Source organism: Chironomus tepperi, unplaced genomic scaffold (assembly GCF_022539635.2).
Source record: "Chironomus tepperi strain 1889 unplaced genomic scaffold, CSIRO-AGI_Ctep_v1 contig_445, whole genome shotgun sequence".
NCBI classification, from domain to species: domain Eukaryota; kingdom Metazoa; phylum Arthropoda; class Insecta; order Diptera; family Chironomidae; genus Chironomus; species Chironomus tepperi.
The window spans coordinates 1,945,804-1,963,564 of record NW_027226567.1 but is presented as its reverse complement, the minus strand read 5'-3'; the positions used below and the strand labels follow the sequence as shown (position 1 = coordinate 1,963,564).

The following is a 17,761-nucleotide window of genomic DNA, read 5'->3' as shown; positions in this document are numbered from 1 at the left end:
ATTACAATAACAAGTTGACTAAGATCAGAGGAGCCAGCACTGAAATCTCATTAATTCTGACAAGTGTAAAGTGAAATGATTGTTGCTTTTAAAACAAATTTGAATATTTTTTTCAGTTTTGCGCTTTGCAAAGATTGAATATTTAAGTGATATAATCAACACAATGTCACATGTCTCATGCGATTTTTTGTGAATCGCGAATTCAAATGAATTGGAGTGTTTTCGCTGCTATGTTGTTTATTCGAGTCTCTCTTTCATATTTTTTTTTATTGATACAAATGTACGGATATAAATTTTGGAAGGAAATTTTGGCTTTCATCTTGTTCGCGAACGAGCTGTTAATTGACAGTTTTTCACTTGCTAGTTTAAATTGATAGTAGAAAATTGTGCCAAATTAAATGTTTGTTTAGTGAAAGAATTTGACTTGAATTGTTTATGATTGTTTGGAATTAAAGAGCATTTGGAGAATTGGTTGTGAGATTTTGGAGTGAATTCAAAAGGAATTTGCAAAGTTTGCCTTAGAATCACTCAATAATGATGCTAAGAAACTCAATATCTCACAATTTTTAATGAAATATTAGATGATTACCAAAATTGAACATAATGACTTCAACAGCTCAAAACTAACAAGTCATTCAACTCCTTAAAAAATCATTTATGACGTTTGATGATGTTCTATCTATTCTCATTGCCTCATTCATTAATTCTTTCATAGAACTCAGTAATTCAAACTTTAAGCAACATTATTAGGGGGTCATTCGGTTATGATGTGGAACAATATGAATTATGGGGCGACATGAGCGATACAAATGAAGAAGGCACTGTCATGGAGCTTCAAATGCTCTAATAAAGCTGTGTTATTGACATCAAATGGAAGCAGCACCAGGAGCTCAATTTCCAGTGCTTAAAAGAGCTTTCATTTGTGACACTCGTGCTCAAAGTCTAATCGAATTTCATTTGGAGTCGATTCAACTATTCAGAGGGCTTTATATCATATTAAAGTAATGTCAAGCTCTAATGTCATGTAATCTTCGTAATCTCCAACATCCGTCACTTATTAACTCCCCCCATTATGACCCCATATAATTAACCTTTTGATACTTCATAAACTTAACTCACATTTCATCTTCAAGCAATAATTTGTATCCCATTTAAAGCTAGCTATATATCCATAATTATATTTAGTCTCTAATTCCTGATCTAATCTCATTAAAAGCCACAAAAAATTATGTACACTGTTTCATTATTATTAGGCAGATGAAATTTGAATTGAAAATGAAAATGACTGTAATTAAGTCTAAAATATTTGTCATGAGTGAGAACTCATTAAATTTTATGTCTCATTGAATTTGTAAAACCGACGAGGTTGATATCAAGTTAGACTCTTTTTTGTTCCGACCTATGTACTGAAGTAAATAAAGGTCATTGAATTTGGTTGTAAATAGTTTGAATTTTGTTCATTTTGGGTATGAGTTGGGAATGGGTTGAAATTGCTTTTGGTGACCTTGGAATTTGGATGTGTTTAAATAATTTAATGTGAAGCTTTAATATGCTTTAATATCAATAACAGAGAAGGAAATCATGATAATTAGTTCTGATGATGATTTGATCGATCCATTGAGAATCGTAAGAGGTTATCAAAGCAGTTGAACAAGTTTCTGTTCCTGGCTAAAACGGCTATTTGTACTGGTTTCTATACTTGTCGCTTTGTCTACTTCTCTATGATACGACAAGTAATTATCCTTCTCCCGACACTCCGTTTGCCTTTTAAGTTCTAAAACAATGACTCCCAATGGCAAATTTGGTTGTTTTCACTAAGTGGTAGCCACTTGGTCCTCAATATGTGCCGATTGGGTAAGTCCCGCAATTCAAAAGTGACCAATCCAAACTCTCTTCCTTCTCCCAAAAGCATGCTTAATCACATTGATTAAGCATATTCATTAACACGCTCATTTTAGTGAGTATACTCACTGTTCTCAAAGGTTAGAGCCGATTTTAGACGTTCTCTTTGGGTGTCAATGAGCTAACGTGGCCACCAGCCAATGCTGAAGAAAAAGAAGACAGGCTCACTGTCTGCTATTCCTTAAAAAACTAGAAATTACTAAAAACAACCTCACAATAACAAAGAAATTCGCAAATTTACACAAAATTCAACAGAAAACCTCAATTTCACTGCTAAATATTTCTTCTTAATTCATTTTTAAGGTTGGCGTAAATTGTAACAGTTAACATGTGAACATTAGAGTTGTCAATTATTTGGGTTTTTACTATTTGTACAAATACCAAATACCCAAATATCGAGACCCCCAAATATTGTACAAATACCAAATATTTTCGAAAGTATGGATATGACCCTAAAAACATATGAATTTTCAAAAAATTGCCTATCTATTCACGCTTAGTGTAAAATTAGTAATAACAATCAACTTAGAATTAATTAAATTAATTGTTTTCTAAAGAGTAATTATAAAAAATAGCTAAAACATTAACTTCTCTTCAATCATATGATTAGGAAATTTCGACTCATTACATTATATCCAGAGAAGGTTCGTTCAACACTTGTTAACGTAGCTTGAATGGACTTCAATGAAATATACCGCACCACTAACTTTTCAGTCCTGTTTTTAGTATTTTTGAATGACTTAATATCTAGATCTAAGTCTATTCATGAATACAGCCATTCTAATCATAAGGACATGAAGTGCGATTTTCTATCTCTTCATCCTGGCTTTCAAAACCAAAACATGTGTTAAATTTTCGTATTCACAAGATATTTAATCAAAACAATACTTAAAAATTCTAAAAAAATACTCGATAAATTTTTAAAGAAATATTACAAAATTTTAAACTTGAAAATTTTCAGGTAAAATTTCATACTTGCTTTACATTTAACTCTTGTATTGGTGGATACAAATTATTTGGTTTGAAATTACAAATTATTTGGTGACCCAAATAGTTTCAAAATGGACCAAATACCCAAATATTGGTATTTGTAATTGACAACCCTAGTGAACATGTATAAAGGAATTTTCGCGTAGTATTTTCTAAATAAACATGCGAAAATCAAACAAAAAAAAAGAGTTTCTTTTCGCCTTTTTGCATCAGCACAATTGTGAAAAAATTTTCCGGTTTCTCTTTTTTTTTACTTCTAATTACTCATGTGAAGTTTTTATAGCGACTATGTGGAGAGTTTTGAATGATAATTGGTGCTACTTGTTCTACTTTCGAACAAATTTTGTTGCAAAATTTTTGCCAGATTTTTATTTTGTTTGCTACTTTTTTTTGACGAGTTAACCAGCTTGATGCGGTATAAACATCAAGATTAGTTTACATCCAAATATCAAAATTGTGAGAAAATTTTTCTATTTTTATAACTAATATCTTAATTAAATTATATGACTGATCGTTTGTCATGAATGAGCAGCTATTAATCAATTTGTAACGACAAATCAATATGAGAAATGAATGATCACTTAACGGCACTTAGTGAATTTATTGCTATACACAGTTTGTAGTCGTAATCAAATTTTATTAATAATTTATTTTTTGTGATTTCCTGCAATGACTGTTTAGATTTGCTTCTGATGATGTTTTTGAGCATGTGTTAATTTTAGTGATGTAATGTTCGATTTGGGGATTTTGAAATACATTTGGGATGATTCTGCATGCGATTAGTCGACTAAAAGTTACTTTCTTACTTACTTCACTGGCCGTACAATTCAATTGTGATCTCTGCCTTTCTCAGATGTCGCCTGGATTGATTTACCGACTTCTGTTGCTTTCTTTATACAACTTGATTTTGGAAATGGTAGATTGTGAATCATACCATCCCTAGCCAGATTGTAGGACTGCCACCTTTCAGACTGGGTGGTGTAGTCAAAGAAGTTTATTCTATCTTTTAACCAGACACACCAAAAGTACAGTACTGTACCACTGGAGTGTCTGGCCCTTGCTTTTAACATACTCATCTAGACGACAGGGCGGGATTGGACATCAGTGCTGTATTTAACGGTATCAGAGGATACCACAAGAAGGAACATACTTGATACATAGTCAACTTCGGAGTCAGACATCATCTTCCTCAATTCCCCTGATTAACCGACTTGTGCTAGCCAAAAAGCTAATTAAAGCTACTTTATAACGATATTCCAACAATCCAGAGACCAATTTTAATTAAAATTCATACAAAATGTATTCAAACCACAAAAAAAGCACTAACAACTGCAAACAAATTTGTAGATCATGAAAGTCAATATTTGAGAATTCATTAATGATATTTCTTCTTTTTCTTCATGATCATCTTCATTTGAGTAACAAAATTATTTCCATACTCTTGCACACAATCCATACATTTGCGTAAATATTTGTAGAAATATTTCGTAATTTTTCATTTTCATTTTCATTACAAGACATAAAGAAATGATGCATTGCATGATCGGGGGAAACTGTAACTGCATTAAAAATCCATTAAGATGAAGCTTAAAAAGGGGGAAAGTGATCATTAAACAGAGCTCAAATTCAACAATATTTGCCTTTCTGTTCTTCATACTTAATTAGTGATATCTTGTTCTTGTAGATACACATTATTCATGCATTAAAAATGTTCACTTTTTCATTTTGGTTAATCAAGTTTTAATGCACTATGAGATTACCATGTAGAACAAAATTGTTAATTTATGTGTGATTATATCTTTTTTTTTCGTTCATTAATTAAGTCCATGTATAACACTCTTCTTAGTGAATTCGGACAAAGAACTACACGTTAATTGAACATATTAAGAAGAAGGAACAGTTTTGTAGCTTAGATGGATAAAAATAAGCTTAATTATTCTAAATGGAAATATGTTTGATTTTAGAGTCTTGCTAAAAAGAACTGTTTTGAATTTAGAAAAATATTTAGTTCGATGAACCGTTTTGGTTATGGATTTGTGATGATGGGTCTAAAATAAATGGATTTGTTTTTGTTTGGCATATTTTGGTTGGGAATTATGGATGGGATTTTGTGACGAAAATACAGTTAAAGATTGAGATGTTGTGAATTCTTTTTGATATGCTAATTTAGGAGGATGAATAGGTGACGTTTTTAAGGTAATTAAGCCTTAACAGAAGATGAACATAGCCATCTAAATGACCGTGTTCATGAGTATACTCAATCAATACCAATCTAGCAATAGAGCCAGTTTTAGGTCTTGTTAATGAAGGCTAAGGACGGTCTGCGAAGTAAGAAAGGGAGAATATGAGAACTAAATTAGACCTCTCAGTAGAACTCAAGTCAGTATGTCATTTAGTACAAGATATGCCGTAGGAGATTCATCATTCAGATATATACTCATATATTTATAAATTCTCGAGGCCTCTATCTCAAAATGCCCAATCATTTAATGCCAAAGATAGATCGAAACTTCTATAAAATTCCTTTAATTTGCTGTTCAGACTCTTCGATCTATTGCTGTTTGTTGTATACATGAAATGACGAATTGCAGTTTAACAGGAGACGTTTTGCCTTGACTCTCCCAATAAGTGTAAGCCAAAGCACTACTTAATGTCTCCTTTAATGAGATTTGACAACCGATGACATTGAAGTTCAATTTCCAAAGCACTTTAGATGCTGAGTTTCGAACCCAAGATTGCCATGGTGCAGAAATTCAGTATTTAAGACGAATCATTAAGCTACTACGCCAACAAGACACTAAATCTAGCTCACTTAACTACAACAAACTATCTTATTAAAAGCATTAATGTAATATACACCAATTATATTACCAACCCATGGTACTTCCTTACATATCTCTTTCTCTATAATAATTCCCATACAAAATAGCTTCTTGTTCATTAGTTCGCAAAAAAAATTAAATCAATTCCATAACAAATCCATAAACAAACAAACTCTGCCTTTTTTTCAATTCCTACAAAAAGTCTTCGCACATATCAAATGACACAGCACTTTCATGAATGAAATAAGAAGAAGATATGCCGCCTTAAGCAAAATTTCTCTTAAATTTAAGTCTATGTCTAGCTAAAAAATATCAATTTCTTTAGAAAAATACGAAGAAATTTTTAATTTTATTTGGGTTAATAGATTTCACAAATGAAGCACATTTTAGAATGTAGAAAAAAAAAATTAGCAGACCACAAAAAAACTTTTAATTTACTGTTGAAATTAATTTGGTATAACATAACGGATCATGTTTATATTAATTCCCTTCAACATAAAATAACATTTTTGTCTGCAGTGGAACTTCATTTCTTTTAATTTAATCAAATAAATTTGTAATACCGAGAAAAATTATTTCGGTTTTAATTCAGACATTTGGTTTTGAGAAAGAATAAAGCATTGTGCAATACTTAGAGATGGAAATGATACAACATAAATGAATGTTAAACACAAAAATTTCAAGGAAAATAATTAAAAATATGAAATAAACATCATATCTCTCACCCTATTGCATTCAGACATAATTTTGATGGTGCATAGACAGTTGAAATTAGTTTTTTTTAACGATTCCATCCACAAGAATTTAAAACAAACAGAGGAAGGAATTTTTATTGATATAGTTCAGTAGTGAAATTAAGTATGGGATGTGTTTTGGGTGATGTGGGTATTGTGAGCATTTTTTTGAGGACTTTTGTGGTAGTTTATGGAATTTATGACATTTGTGGTGGTCTATGGGCTGATTTGGTTCATATTCTAGTAGAAGCGGGGCTTGCAGCTCTCTTTTGTTAGCTATAGGCATTGATGTCATCAAAGGAGTGGCTATGATCTCACTATAAATCATTGGTCTATCAGGTATTGTGGTCTGATGCGACCTCTTGTGTTAAGCAGTCCCTTGACAGAAAAAAAACCATCCTTTTAAGAGCTTGTCCTACTTTAATATACTAGTTAGACATGCTCGATAGTGTGTCAACTAAAATTGCTCTTGAGAGCATGTCCTTTACCTGCTAGAAATCATTAGGGATTTTGAATCGCTCTAGGACAGTGCTGGATTTCAATAATCTGAATAGTAATATCTGTATTAAAGCTTAGAGTTCCATTAAATAGATTTTCAGAGTATATTTTGGTTATAAGCCAGCAAATAACTTGCCTGGCTAACTGTAATTCTTTCAATTATGCTTTTTCGCTATCAGGATTGGGATCGGAAAATTCCGAAAATTTCAATCTCGATCCCTATTCCGAAAATTTGTCGAGACTGGGATTTTGAGAAATTATACTTCTAATTCTTTAGCCAAAAATCATATTCATCCCAGTCAGACCCACAAAAATACAAAATTCAACATTCACCTTCCAGACAGCCATCCAAACTTCCCAATTCCCATCTCTCAACCGCCAAAAACCACACGAAAATAAATTGAACATAAAGAAAAACAAGCATGCATTAAAATATCGAGTGGTTCCACTAGCACTTGAACATTCATTAATGATACCCGAAAAACGAATAAGCGCATCAATGAAGAAACATATGTGCAACATGCATTCATTAAAATATTCTACTCATTTCTCATTTCTCATTTCTTATTATGTCTCTTACGTCTGAGAACTATGTGCACACACATTTCATTCATTTTTGTGAGGTCGTGCAGTTTAAAATGTAAAAGAATACACGGAAGTATGCATTAGAGATGAAATCGTTTGCAATTTTTATTCTTTAATATGAAATAAATCAGTCATATTGTGTATATATTGTAAATTATGGACATAATATAAATTAGAATAATTTATATGGGCAGTTTCCAGTTGTGCTACTTGAATTACAAATAAAAAAAAATTGTGTTGAGCATAATATGCGATCATTCAAGTGATAAATTGTATTCTAATGGTAATTCCCTTTTATTGCTGTTACGAATTGCTTGCTAAAGAGATGTTGTCAATGTGATATGGACATAAAAATTCAAATTAAAAAATATGTGGAGAATTCAATAAATTTTAGTTTGTGTGGTCGGAAGCTACAGTAGTGCATACAGACAATATGCGATATGGATATTGTTTAGAATATGTGGATGAATGGTGTAATGTTCAAGTGCTGTTTTGTTGGAATTGAGAATTTAATGGATTTTATTTCTACTATAATATTTTCAATTTCCAAAAATAATTCAGGAAATTAAAATTTTGATAATTTAAATTGAATTTTGGATTGAATCTTCTTTAATGTTTGAGATTTCTTTTATGAATTTTAATATTTTTTAAACTTTTCTGACTAGACAAACAGATTAAGTGATAGATTTGATTAATCTAGATTCATCTGACTCAAAAACGTCTGTTTCTCAGTAAAATAATCTAGAATAGATCCTTAATCCCAATCTAGGATGACTTTTAAGTTGAATAACATCTGATTCTAGACATTATTATTTTTGTCAAGGCTTACAGACGATGTCTGAACGCTGTCATCTGGTTAAACGATTATTTTCAGAATTATCTGTGATTTGAAAATCCGTGTTATTAGGCTAAAAGACACACGGCATAAAAAAGGTTGAAAAACCAGTCCCAGCTCATCGTAACTCTGACCTAATGCCGCATTTGATGGAATCCGCCCTAATGTCAGAGTCAGGTCATTCTGACGCTGGATTTTTATATGATTTCATCGTCGTGTACTTTCCGGGCAGCATTAAGTTTGATAAAACTTGAATTGCACTCTTAGACTCAAATAGCGGAGGTCGATTAATCCAGAACTGGAAGTCGACTCGGATTTTGAATGAAAATTTGAGTCAACTCGACTCCATGTAATATTCAGGTCGACTTCTTGCTCTGAGATAATCAATCCAAAATTCAACACCAAGCCAGCATGACTCTGGCATTTAAAAAGAATCTGAATCCAGTACCAAGTCAGAATCACACACATCTGGGGTCGGATAGTTGATAGTTTGACCGATTTGTTGCTATTCGGAAATCACGACTTCATCCATAAGCAATAATTATCAATTTAAATCTTCTCTTCTTATAAAATCAACATCCGATTTTAAACTCTAGAGTAAGAAAACAACAGTTATTGAATAATTCACGAAGAAGTAAAAGAAAAACAATTTAAAATTCACATGAATCTGAAGAATATTTGATGAACTTTATTGAATTTAAAATCTTTATGAAATTCAGATTGTGTTTATTGATTGTAAAATGTACAGTTGAGATCTCACTTTACAATCGTCGTGAAGACAGAAATAATAAATTGAAATTGAACGAGCAGAGATGAATGGGTTAAGATGCAATCATGTTTTTTTAATGGCAGCTTCTTCTTCGTGACATCTTGAAATCTGTCAACCAACTTAATCTGAGAGATTTTTTTTGATGAAAAATGATTGCCGGTTTATGCGAAAGGAACTGTTAACATGTGCTAAATCCGATTTTGTGATTTTTCGGTCATCAACATTTGTTGGCAATTTTAAAATTCTTGGAAATTATCATTTTTGCCGGATTTAAAATTCGAATTTAATCTCCAAGCGAGTTCGCGACCTCATTTTTGCATAATATTGTGTTTTCACTTGAACTTTTCATTCCTTCCACGTTGTATTAGCCTCACTTTAAAACTCTCAATATAATTGACAACCCGCAACGTTATAAAATGATTTCCAAGTCAGCTCATTTCTCTCTAATTCTCATTATTTTTTATGATAATGTCAAAGTTCCTGTGGAAGTAAACTCATCATCATCATCATAGTCATCATAATAATATTTTGTTAAAGAATTTCATCTTGAGTTGATAATATAAAGCATAATAATAAATATCTATCCAAATATAAAATGAAGATGACATCGTTGACATCAATTGCGTGATTATGTGAAAATAGAACAATTGAGGAATAAAAAGCTTCTCTATCGTATTTTATATATCTTCTTTGTGTCTTATTTGATCATATGTAGGGTATGATTTGTGAATTTTTGATGGACATTGTTGAGCTTATATAGAGTGATAGTTGAGAGTTTTAAGGTACAATAAGGTGAAATAGAGGGAATTTGTGGAAGATGATCTGTGGATTTTGAGGGATAATAGGGAGCTTAATTTGATGAAGATACATACATATATAATTTGGTATATCAAGTTATTTGGAATACTATGGACAATATTGAGCATCGGTATCAGTGACATTGCAGGAAAGTTTATCATCAAAGCTTTAAACTTAAGCCACCATAATTCTAGCATTAATACTAGATATTTTATGCAATGAAATTTCCAATAGTCACGATCAACTCCTACTATACTTCTTTGTATCTACTGATCAATATGTCATACTCTTGCACATTTATTATAAATCTATTAGATTGATCATGCAATTATTCCTAATTTGCTTGACAAAATGCTAACTTAAGATACTAATTTTCTCTAAAGGTATACACTCTAGTTGTCAGGACGACAAATCACATCACGATTGCATTGGTCTTTCTTAGAACAATTGCTCATCATGTTGCAATTTGTCGTTCATTGAATTAGACATACGACTAGTCAAGTGCAATTTAATGTAGAACTCTTACTTATTTGTGTCAACACAACATTGAAGCGGATTCATGATACATCCCGAGCGACACACGAGGAACTTCAAAGACTCTACCAAACCTCTTTTATTGAAGCCGCCACCGATTGCCGTCCATATGACTTCCAAAAATGCGTCATTAGGGCGTTCAGATCCTAACAGTCAATTAGGTCACTCACTCACTTTTCAAACAAATCTTCTGGATTATGAAAAAATTGTATTCCTTCCTATAACTGAATAATTTATTAAAATTAATTTAATCTGGTCAAACTAGTACAAATTCTACATCTTTTTATATCACTTGCATAATAATAAATCATCATGTACTTAAACTCTTTTTTTTTTCTCTCATTTCAGACATACGGACACATAAATAAGATAGTATATGCTGTACATGTATGACAAAATAATAATGATTAAAATAAATAAAAAGTACAGAAAAGTCTTAGAAAATTATGTGCATAACTAGACGTAAACGTAGAAGAAGAGGAAGATGACGAGTTAATTGAGGTGTTTTGGAAGTGAAAATAAAAGTTTTTACAGGCACAAAATAAGTGAAATAATAAATTAGTGATGATATAATGTTTGTGACAAATTACATTGTTAAGCATTTAATAAATACTAATCAAAGAAAATGCAAATCAGTGAAATGGAAGAGAAAAAAGGAAATTATGATGTGTATAGCTGAGGATTAAATGATTAAATCCGAGACTCGTGTCATAAATAAATAAATAATATTATATATGAAAAAAAAAGTGAAAAAATAAATAGAATCGTGAATGTTTATTTGTTCTGTTTTTATTGAATGATGACACAACGTTTGAAGCTCTTTTATGGATTATTAGGAGCTGTTGTTGGTCTCTGCATTGGAACATTCTTAAAAAGCTTCAATACTATGGAGACACTCAGTCGATGTGATATGTTTACTGTGCCAACTGTCCAGTTTAAATGTAAGTTTGAGGTTTTGGAGGGATTTTGGGAGAATATTGATTGATTCAGCTGCACAGTCAGCTTTGTTGGATGTTGATTAGCAAAATGGTCTGAAAGTTAAGTTGGAATTAACGATTAAATTAGGAGCAAAATGCATTTAAATTTGAAAAATAGAATAATTTGGTCCAGATTCTAAATTATCATATCCAGAGCTCAAGATTGACGAGAATTTGACATAATATCGACCAACTTGATCTGTAAATACAAACCACAAGTCGACTTCGAGCTTTGTCATTTCGTACAGTATGACGTGTTCACTAGGGCAGCGCTTTATCGACGTATTGACACTAAGTCTTGCAGTTTCCCTGACCACATCGTAACGCTGTGCTGGGCAACATGTTTAATATTTGGTAACGCTGTGAAACACTGGTGTTAGAAGCTATACACCAAGTTGTACCAAATAATGCTAATTTTGACCCATTTTTACATTAAAAACATGATTCACTGCATTGTCCCGATATGATCCTTACTATAATCTATGTAACTGCCTGGATTAGTGTTGTCCAAACTGTCTGTCGCAGCACGCTCTGTCTTGAGATTCTGATCTGAAACCTAAAATATCTTCATCTGCTTTAGACACGTGATAGCAAAATCTCTGGCAAAACCCAAACAAATCTAAATAAAACTTTAAAAAATTCCCCAAATACCAATGACCTAATCCACAATATTCACAAACAATTCAGTTAACAATTAAGTTGAACGAACTCTTCTTTCTTAATTGATATAACATTCCACGTTAAAAACCCAACTATTTGTGCCTATAAAGCCAATAGACTCATACACGATACTTTACTCTATTTCATTATCGTATGGGTGTGAGATTTTTAGCACTTGCTTTACTTTACTGACTGTCCTTAGTTGAATGTAAGATGGAAAAATATGTAAAGCCTACAGAATAACACATAACAGACTTCATTCTTGCCAGCCATACTAATTATAAAGATCAAATAAAGAGAATTGCTTCAGGTTTCATTAAAATTTAGCATTACTGCCTGCACAAAGCAGAGATGAAAAAGTTGCAATTGTTAATAAATTAAGGGCTTCAATTCAGACATGGATTTTTGATGGAGAAAAAGAATTCCTGATGCGAATAATACAGAAGAGTGACTGCAATATAAAATAAAAAATAAAATTTTATGTGAATTTCTGCATTGTTGATGCAAGGAGTGGACATTAAATGATAATTGCATTTTATTGGATAATTCTGGTTTTGATGGGATTCGTGGAATTGGGAAGAGAGAATTTGGAAGTTATGCAACGGTAAATAGCGTTTGTAGGCCCCATTCTCGATCATGAACTGAAATTTGTAGTTCATTTCAAAATTGCAAGAGGTAGGGTGGAAGGGATTTAGACTCCCAAACCCATCTTACCCTTAGGACTTTAGGAGCGCTTAAGTCAGTGGGTCCTAAACATCAAGGACGTATTCAGGGAAGATTGGGGATATAGGGGAATGAATCCCATTCCCGACCTAACTAATTTTTGGAAAAATTTCTCGTTATGCTCCTGCTAAGCGTTACGTAATTCCCAAAAATTCCCCAAAGTTATATACATTGCAGCAGTCATGAGTAATTTTAAATACTTCACAGTTCCATGCATGCAAATTTTTTGTTTAAACAAGAATTTCAAAGAATATTGATTGATGAACTCTCACGAGAAAATGATTCCATAGTGAATCAGTCTGCACTTAGTCGAAAGTATGTCTAATTATAATCATGACATTTGCGTAGCTTTCCATGGAATATCAGGTATAACATGACGCTTATCGCAGCCTGTTTCTTTTGGGATTCTAACCAAAATTCAACCTTGATAAACAAAATCCAAAAATATCATTAAAACCTGTTCAATTTTAAAGCATAAAAAGTCATCAAGAATAGGTCAGATATTTTAATTCCAATGCTAAGCTTTGCGGTTGTTATCGATAAGAATTTTCAACCAAAATTCAAATAATTCAGTAGTCAAATAGCAAAAATGAGAGTGTAAATAGCTTGGAATGTAAATATTAAGATTGGTTAGCACTTTCTTAATTTAGAAGATGAAGATATAGCAAAAATGTTGTTTTGTTTCTAGATATAAAGAAATCTTGAGCTCGTGTTGGATTTGCAATGATAATTTTATAGATTTAAAAAATTTATGGACAGTCAAGGTAGCAAGAAGAAGTTGAATTTTTGCTTTTATTCGATTAGCTTAAAAACTCATTAATGCCGCTTTTTTGGCTAATAACTTAAAACTTTAATTCTTTTTTGAGACCTCATTTGGAAGTTGTTTACTTATTGCCATTAGAATCCAAGGAACAAGAGATTGAAAGCTGGTTGACAGCCAAATTATCATTGTTCTACTCTACATAGCTTTTGAGGCTTCAGGATGTCATTTCCCTCGCAGATTTCAACCAACGGCAATGTATCAAACTTGTGTTTCCGTCCCAGCATCGACATTCTCTCTTCCCGCAATCTTAGGCACAGTTCAAACTAAAATAGATGACTCTCAAATAGTTGATATGAACAGTCATCATCAAACAACTGCATTTAATCAATTTCAAGACTCAATTGCCTGATAAAAACTAATTTAATTCTGAGAATTCTGCACTATAACTGAAATATGATATCATCTCATACTTACTACCATATGTATTCTAAGTATTATAGCAGGAGAAGTTTAAAAAACATTCAAAACTATTAAACTTAATTTAAAAATTTCAATTGAATGATTTCGACATTTTTTTGAGTAGTTTTTGAGAATCTCATAGCAATAAGGCTATAAGTACTTCTGAAAAAGTAGTTTTTAAGAACTGATTTGAAAGATTTATAGAATATTCAATGATTAATTGTGAATTACTCAACTGTATCAAAAATTCTGACCAGATTATTCATGGAAAATGTTTATGGGAATTTGGAATCGGAAATGTGAATTGTTTCAATGGATTGGAATTTTTTGAAATTGATGTGGACACTGAATGGCACAGATTAGTTAAATGATCAAGAATCCAGTTCTAGGGCAGCGTGACTCTGGTTCAAAATTGGTGTCTAGGTTGCCTGGTGCCGGATTTTTGATCACTTAACCAATTTGTGCTATTCAGTGACATTCAGAAGCTTCTTTTGTCGCATAATGTGGAGATGGAGATATGGATCATATCAAATGTTAGTTCTGAGCATATCATGACTCGCAAGATACAGTTACAATCAAAGTTCTTGCTTAACAACCGGAAAATGTTCCCTCCGATGTGAAATTTTATGTTAAAAACATCTTGAAGCCTCCAAAGAAGCAATCTAACCGGATAGACATCAAAGACTCTTCCATAAAACATAATCTTCTAATTGATTTTGTCGAAAGAATAATTTATTATCACTCCTTGCAATTTACCCCATAAAATTTTATGTATTTAATTTTTTCTTTCTCATTTTTATGATTTTCTGTAAGACATTCAACCATTAAAGGCAACAGCAAATGAATATCTTCAATTTCTTTCATTTACCAAAAAGAGAGACGAGTTTTATGTTCAAGACTCTTAAATTAAGCATAAAAATGCATCGTGAATGTCAAACAACATCAAAAAATACTGTGCATAAGCCAGATGATTTTTTTTTCTTTATTATTTTAACATGCTTTGATTGATGCTTCATGCTATCTCACAAAATTTGTTTTTCCTTCTTTTATTTTTTGGAGACGAGACAATTAAGAAGTCTTATGCATGTTTTTTTATGGGAGAAAAAGATTCTAATTCTTAGAAGATTTCATTTACACAATTTAAGTGGAATGAAAATACAAAGCAAAATTAAGAATTCACATGTGTAAAAATGTTTAACGAGTCTTTCTTCACACTACATGACTAATGCACTGGGGTTCTCCAAAGTTATGAAGTGGTGGAAATGTGATTCTGAAGTTTGAAGTGTTCAGAGAAATTGAGACTTATATTGACATGAAATCATGAAAGTTGATATATATTTCGGTTTGCTCCGCATTTTTGATCACTTTTCTGTTTGAAATAGATTTTAATAACCTAATTGCCAAGAGAAATTGCTTACTAAACTTTCGATGTGCAGGATCCATGCAAAAACGATATTTTGATCCATAGTCAATTATGCATAAAATGATTTTGAACAAAATGCACAAAAATCATTTAATTAACAAAATTTATCCAAAATATTCAGTCTTCAACACCTAATTTACTAAACATAAAATCTACATCAGATCAGATGACAACTCGTGTATAAAAAACTCTCAAATTACTCTAATTTATATTCCTAAACAGTCCAAATAATATCACTTCGTTGACCTACACGACATATATTTTATAAATATTGCCCAATTCATGTGCGATTCGCGGACATTCAAAATGATTAATGACTAAAAACATGAGATGAATAAAGCTTTAAAAACGTGTTGTGTGCGTGCAACGGAAAATATTTGATTATTTTTTTCCTCCTTCGTTAAAATGCGTAAATTATCACTAATCTTGTCAAGTGAATGAAAAGATGAAGTTCCACTGAGAATAGACAAAAATTGTGTCTTAAAAATATTAAATTTCATGAACTTTAATCTCATAATTAATTATCCAGAAGTTGCTTTTTTATGAAATTTCATCAACTTCATTTATTCTCATTAAGTCAATTCATTAACACTTATTAAAACTATATTGCATCTTTTTCTCATGATTAAAATGCGAAAGCGTGGTAGCTTAACATTATTTTTCCATATTGGCTGGAATTTTGTTTTAAATTTTGTTTACATTTCTTTAAATAGGTCAAATTATTATTTTATTGTATTTTTTGCACCTTTGCGATTGTTAACAAGTCTTTAATGGTTTGTTTAATTCTCAATAAGATTTAAGTAGTCCAAAAAAACACTTTCAATTTGGATTTATAGACAATTTACCAAAAACGGCTTAGATATTTTTAAAATTTAACAATATTGACTTTGGATCACAATATTTTTCTCCATATCGAATGTTTACCTGACAAAATTTTCTTAATTAAAGCATAATATAATTATTTAAGCATGAAAATCTCCTTAAAACTCCGGAGCAAAAAGGAAATTATTCATTTATTTGAAAATCTCTTTGATAATTTAGCAACAATCCAATTTATAATTAATGATACTTAACCAAAATTCCTAATTCAATTCCATTCTTTTTTTCTTTATTTCCAGCGCCCTTAGATATAATTAATTTAACTGCTGAAGAGACGATATTAAATAGTCAAAGAAATTTAGTGTTTGTCGGTGTTATGTCATCCAAAGATTTTCTGGAAACGCGAGCGAAGGCTGTGTATGAAACATGGGGTAAATCAGTACCCGGAAGGATAGCATTCTTTAGTTCGGAAGGTTCATCGTGTGATGGTTAGTATCAAGATACTTCTGAGAATAATTTTTGGATTATAAATTGTGGGATGTGCCCTTGTGATAATTTTGTGTCGATTGTTGGGAGGGAGTTTGGGATAAGTGGATTGCTGGGTTATAGTTGGAAGTCAAACTATGGTTTGGAAATTGATTCACTACTAGAGGAAGTTCTAAATATCCAGAAAAGCTAAATTCAGACCAAAATTATCCCACGGACACATTATTCATTTCACAACATCATAATCGGATGTAGAATATTACGCGGTTGATTTATGACAATTCTAAAAGAGTCTAAATAATTAATCACTACGCAATTCATCATCATGAAAATTAATAAGCAAGTAAATTTATAGTTCCGATGTTTTTTTTTTTAATTCCTTATCTTCTTCTTATTCCACATAATGTAGATCTTCCAGTCGTCGCATTGCATGGCGTCGATGATCGTTATCCACCACAAAAGAAGTCATTCATGATGTTGCACTACATGTATGAGCATTTCATTGATAAATTTGAATGGTTTTTGCGTGCTGATGATGATGTATTCATTAAGCCTGATAAGCTTGAGAAATTTTTGAGACGCGTCGACTCAACAAAGGCACAATTCATTGGTAAGACTTGTAATTTATCTTAATTTTTAAAGATAAAATAAGAATTTTTATTCATTATATTCGCATTAGGACAAGCCGGTCGTGGAAACAATGAAGAGTTTGGACTTCTTTCGCTAGAATATGACGAAAATTTTTGTATGGGTGGTCCGGGTATCATTATGAGCCGACAAACTCTTAAACGAGGTATGAATTTCTATTTGTTTATTTAAAGTGGGCTAATTTATGAGGTTTTAAATAATTTAATTTGATTTCCAGTCGCTCCACACATTCCGACATGCCTTAAGAATCTCTATAGTACACATGAAGATGTTGAAGTGGGACGATGCGTACAAAAATTTGCAGGCATACCATGTACATGGAATTATGAGGTAATA

General features: G+C 31.6%; 1 protein-coding gene across 1 annotated transcript in view; it reads left to right on the top strand.

Moving 5' to 3' along the window:
- Chsy (Chondroitin sulfate synthase) overlaps nucleotides 1-17,761 on the top strand; it is a 29,390-nt gene that overhangs the window by 8,247 nt on the left and 3,382 nt on the right. The window contains exons 2-6 of the mRNA XM_070650214.1: nucleotides 10,816-11,408; nucleotides 16,591-16,779; nucleotides 17,187-17,387; nucleotides 17,457-17,570; nucleotides 17,643-17,755. Coding sequence (XP_070506315.1) covers nucleotides 11,264-11,408; nucleotides 16,591-16,779; nucleotides 17,187-17,387; nucleotides 17,457-17,570; nucleotides 17,643-17,755 — 762 coding nt within the window. The 5' untranslated portion in view covers nucleotides 10,816-11,263. The remainder of the gene's footprint in view (nucleotides 1-10,815; nucleotides 11,409-16,590; nucleotides 16,780-17,186; nucleotides 17,388-17,456; nucleotides 17,571-17,642; nucleotides 17,756-17,761) is intronic.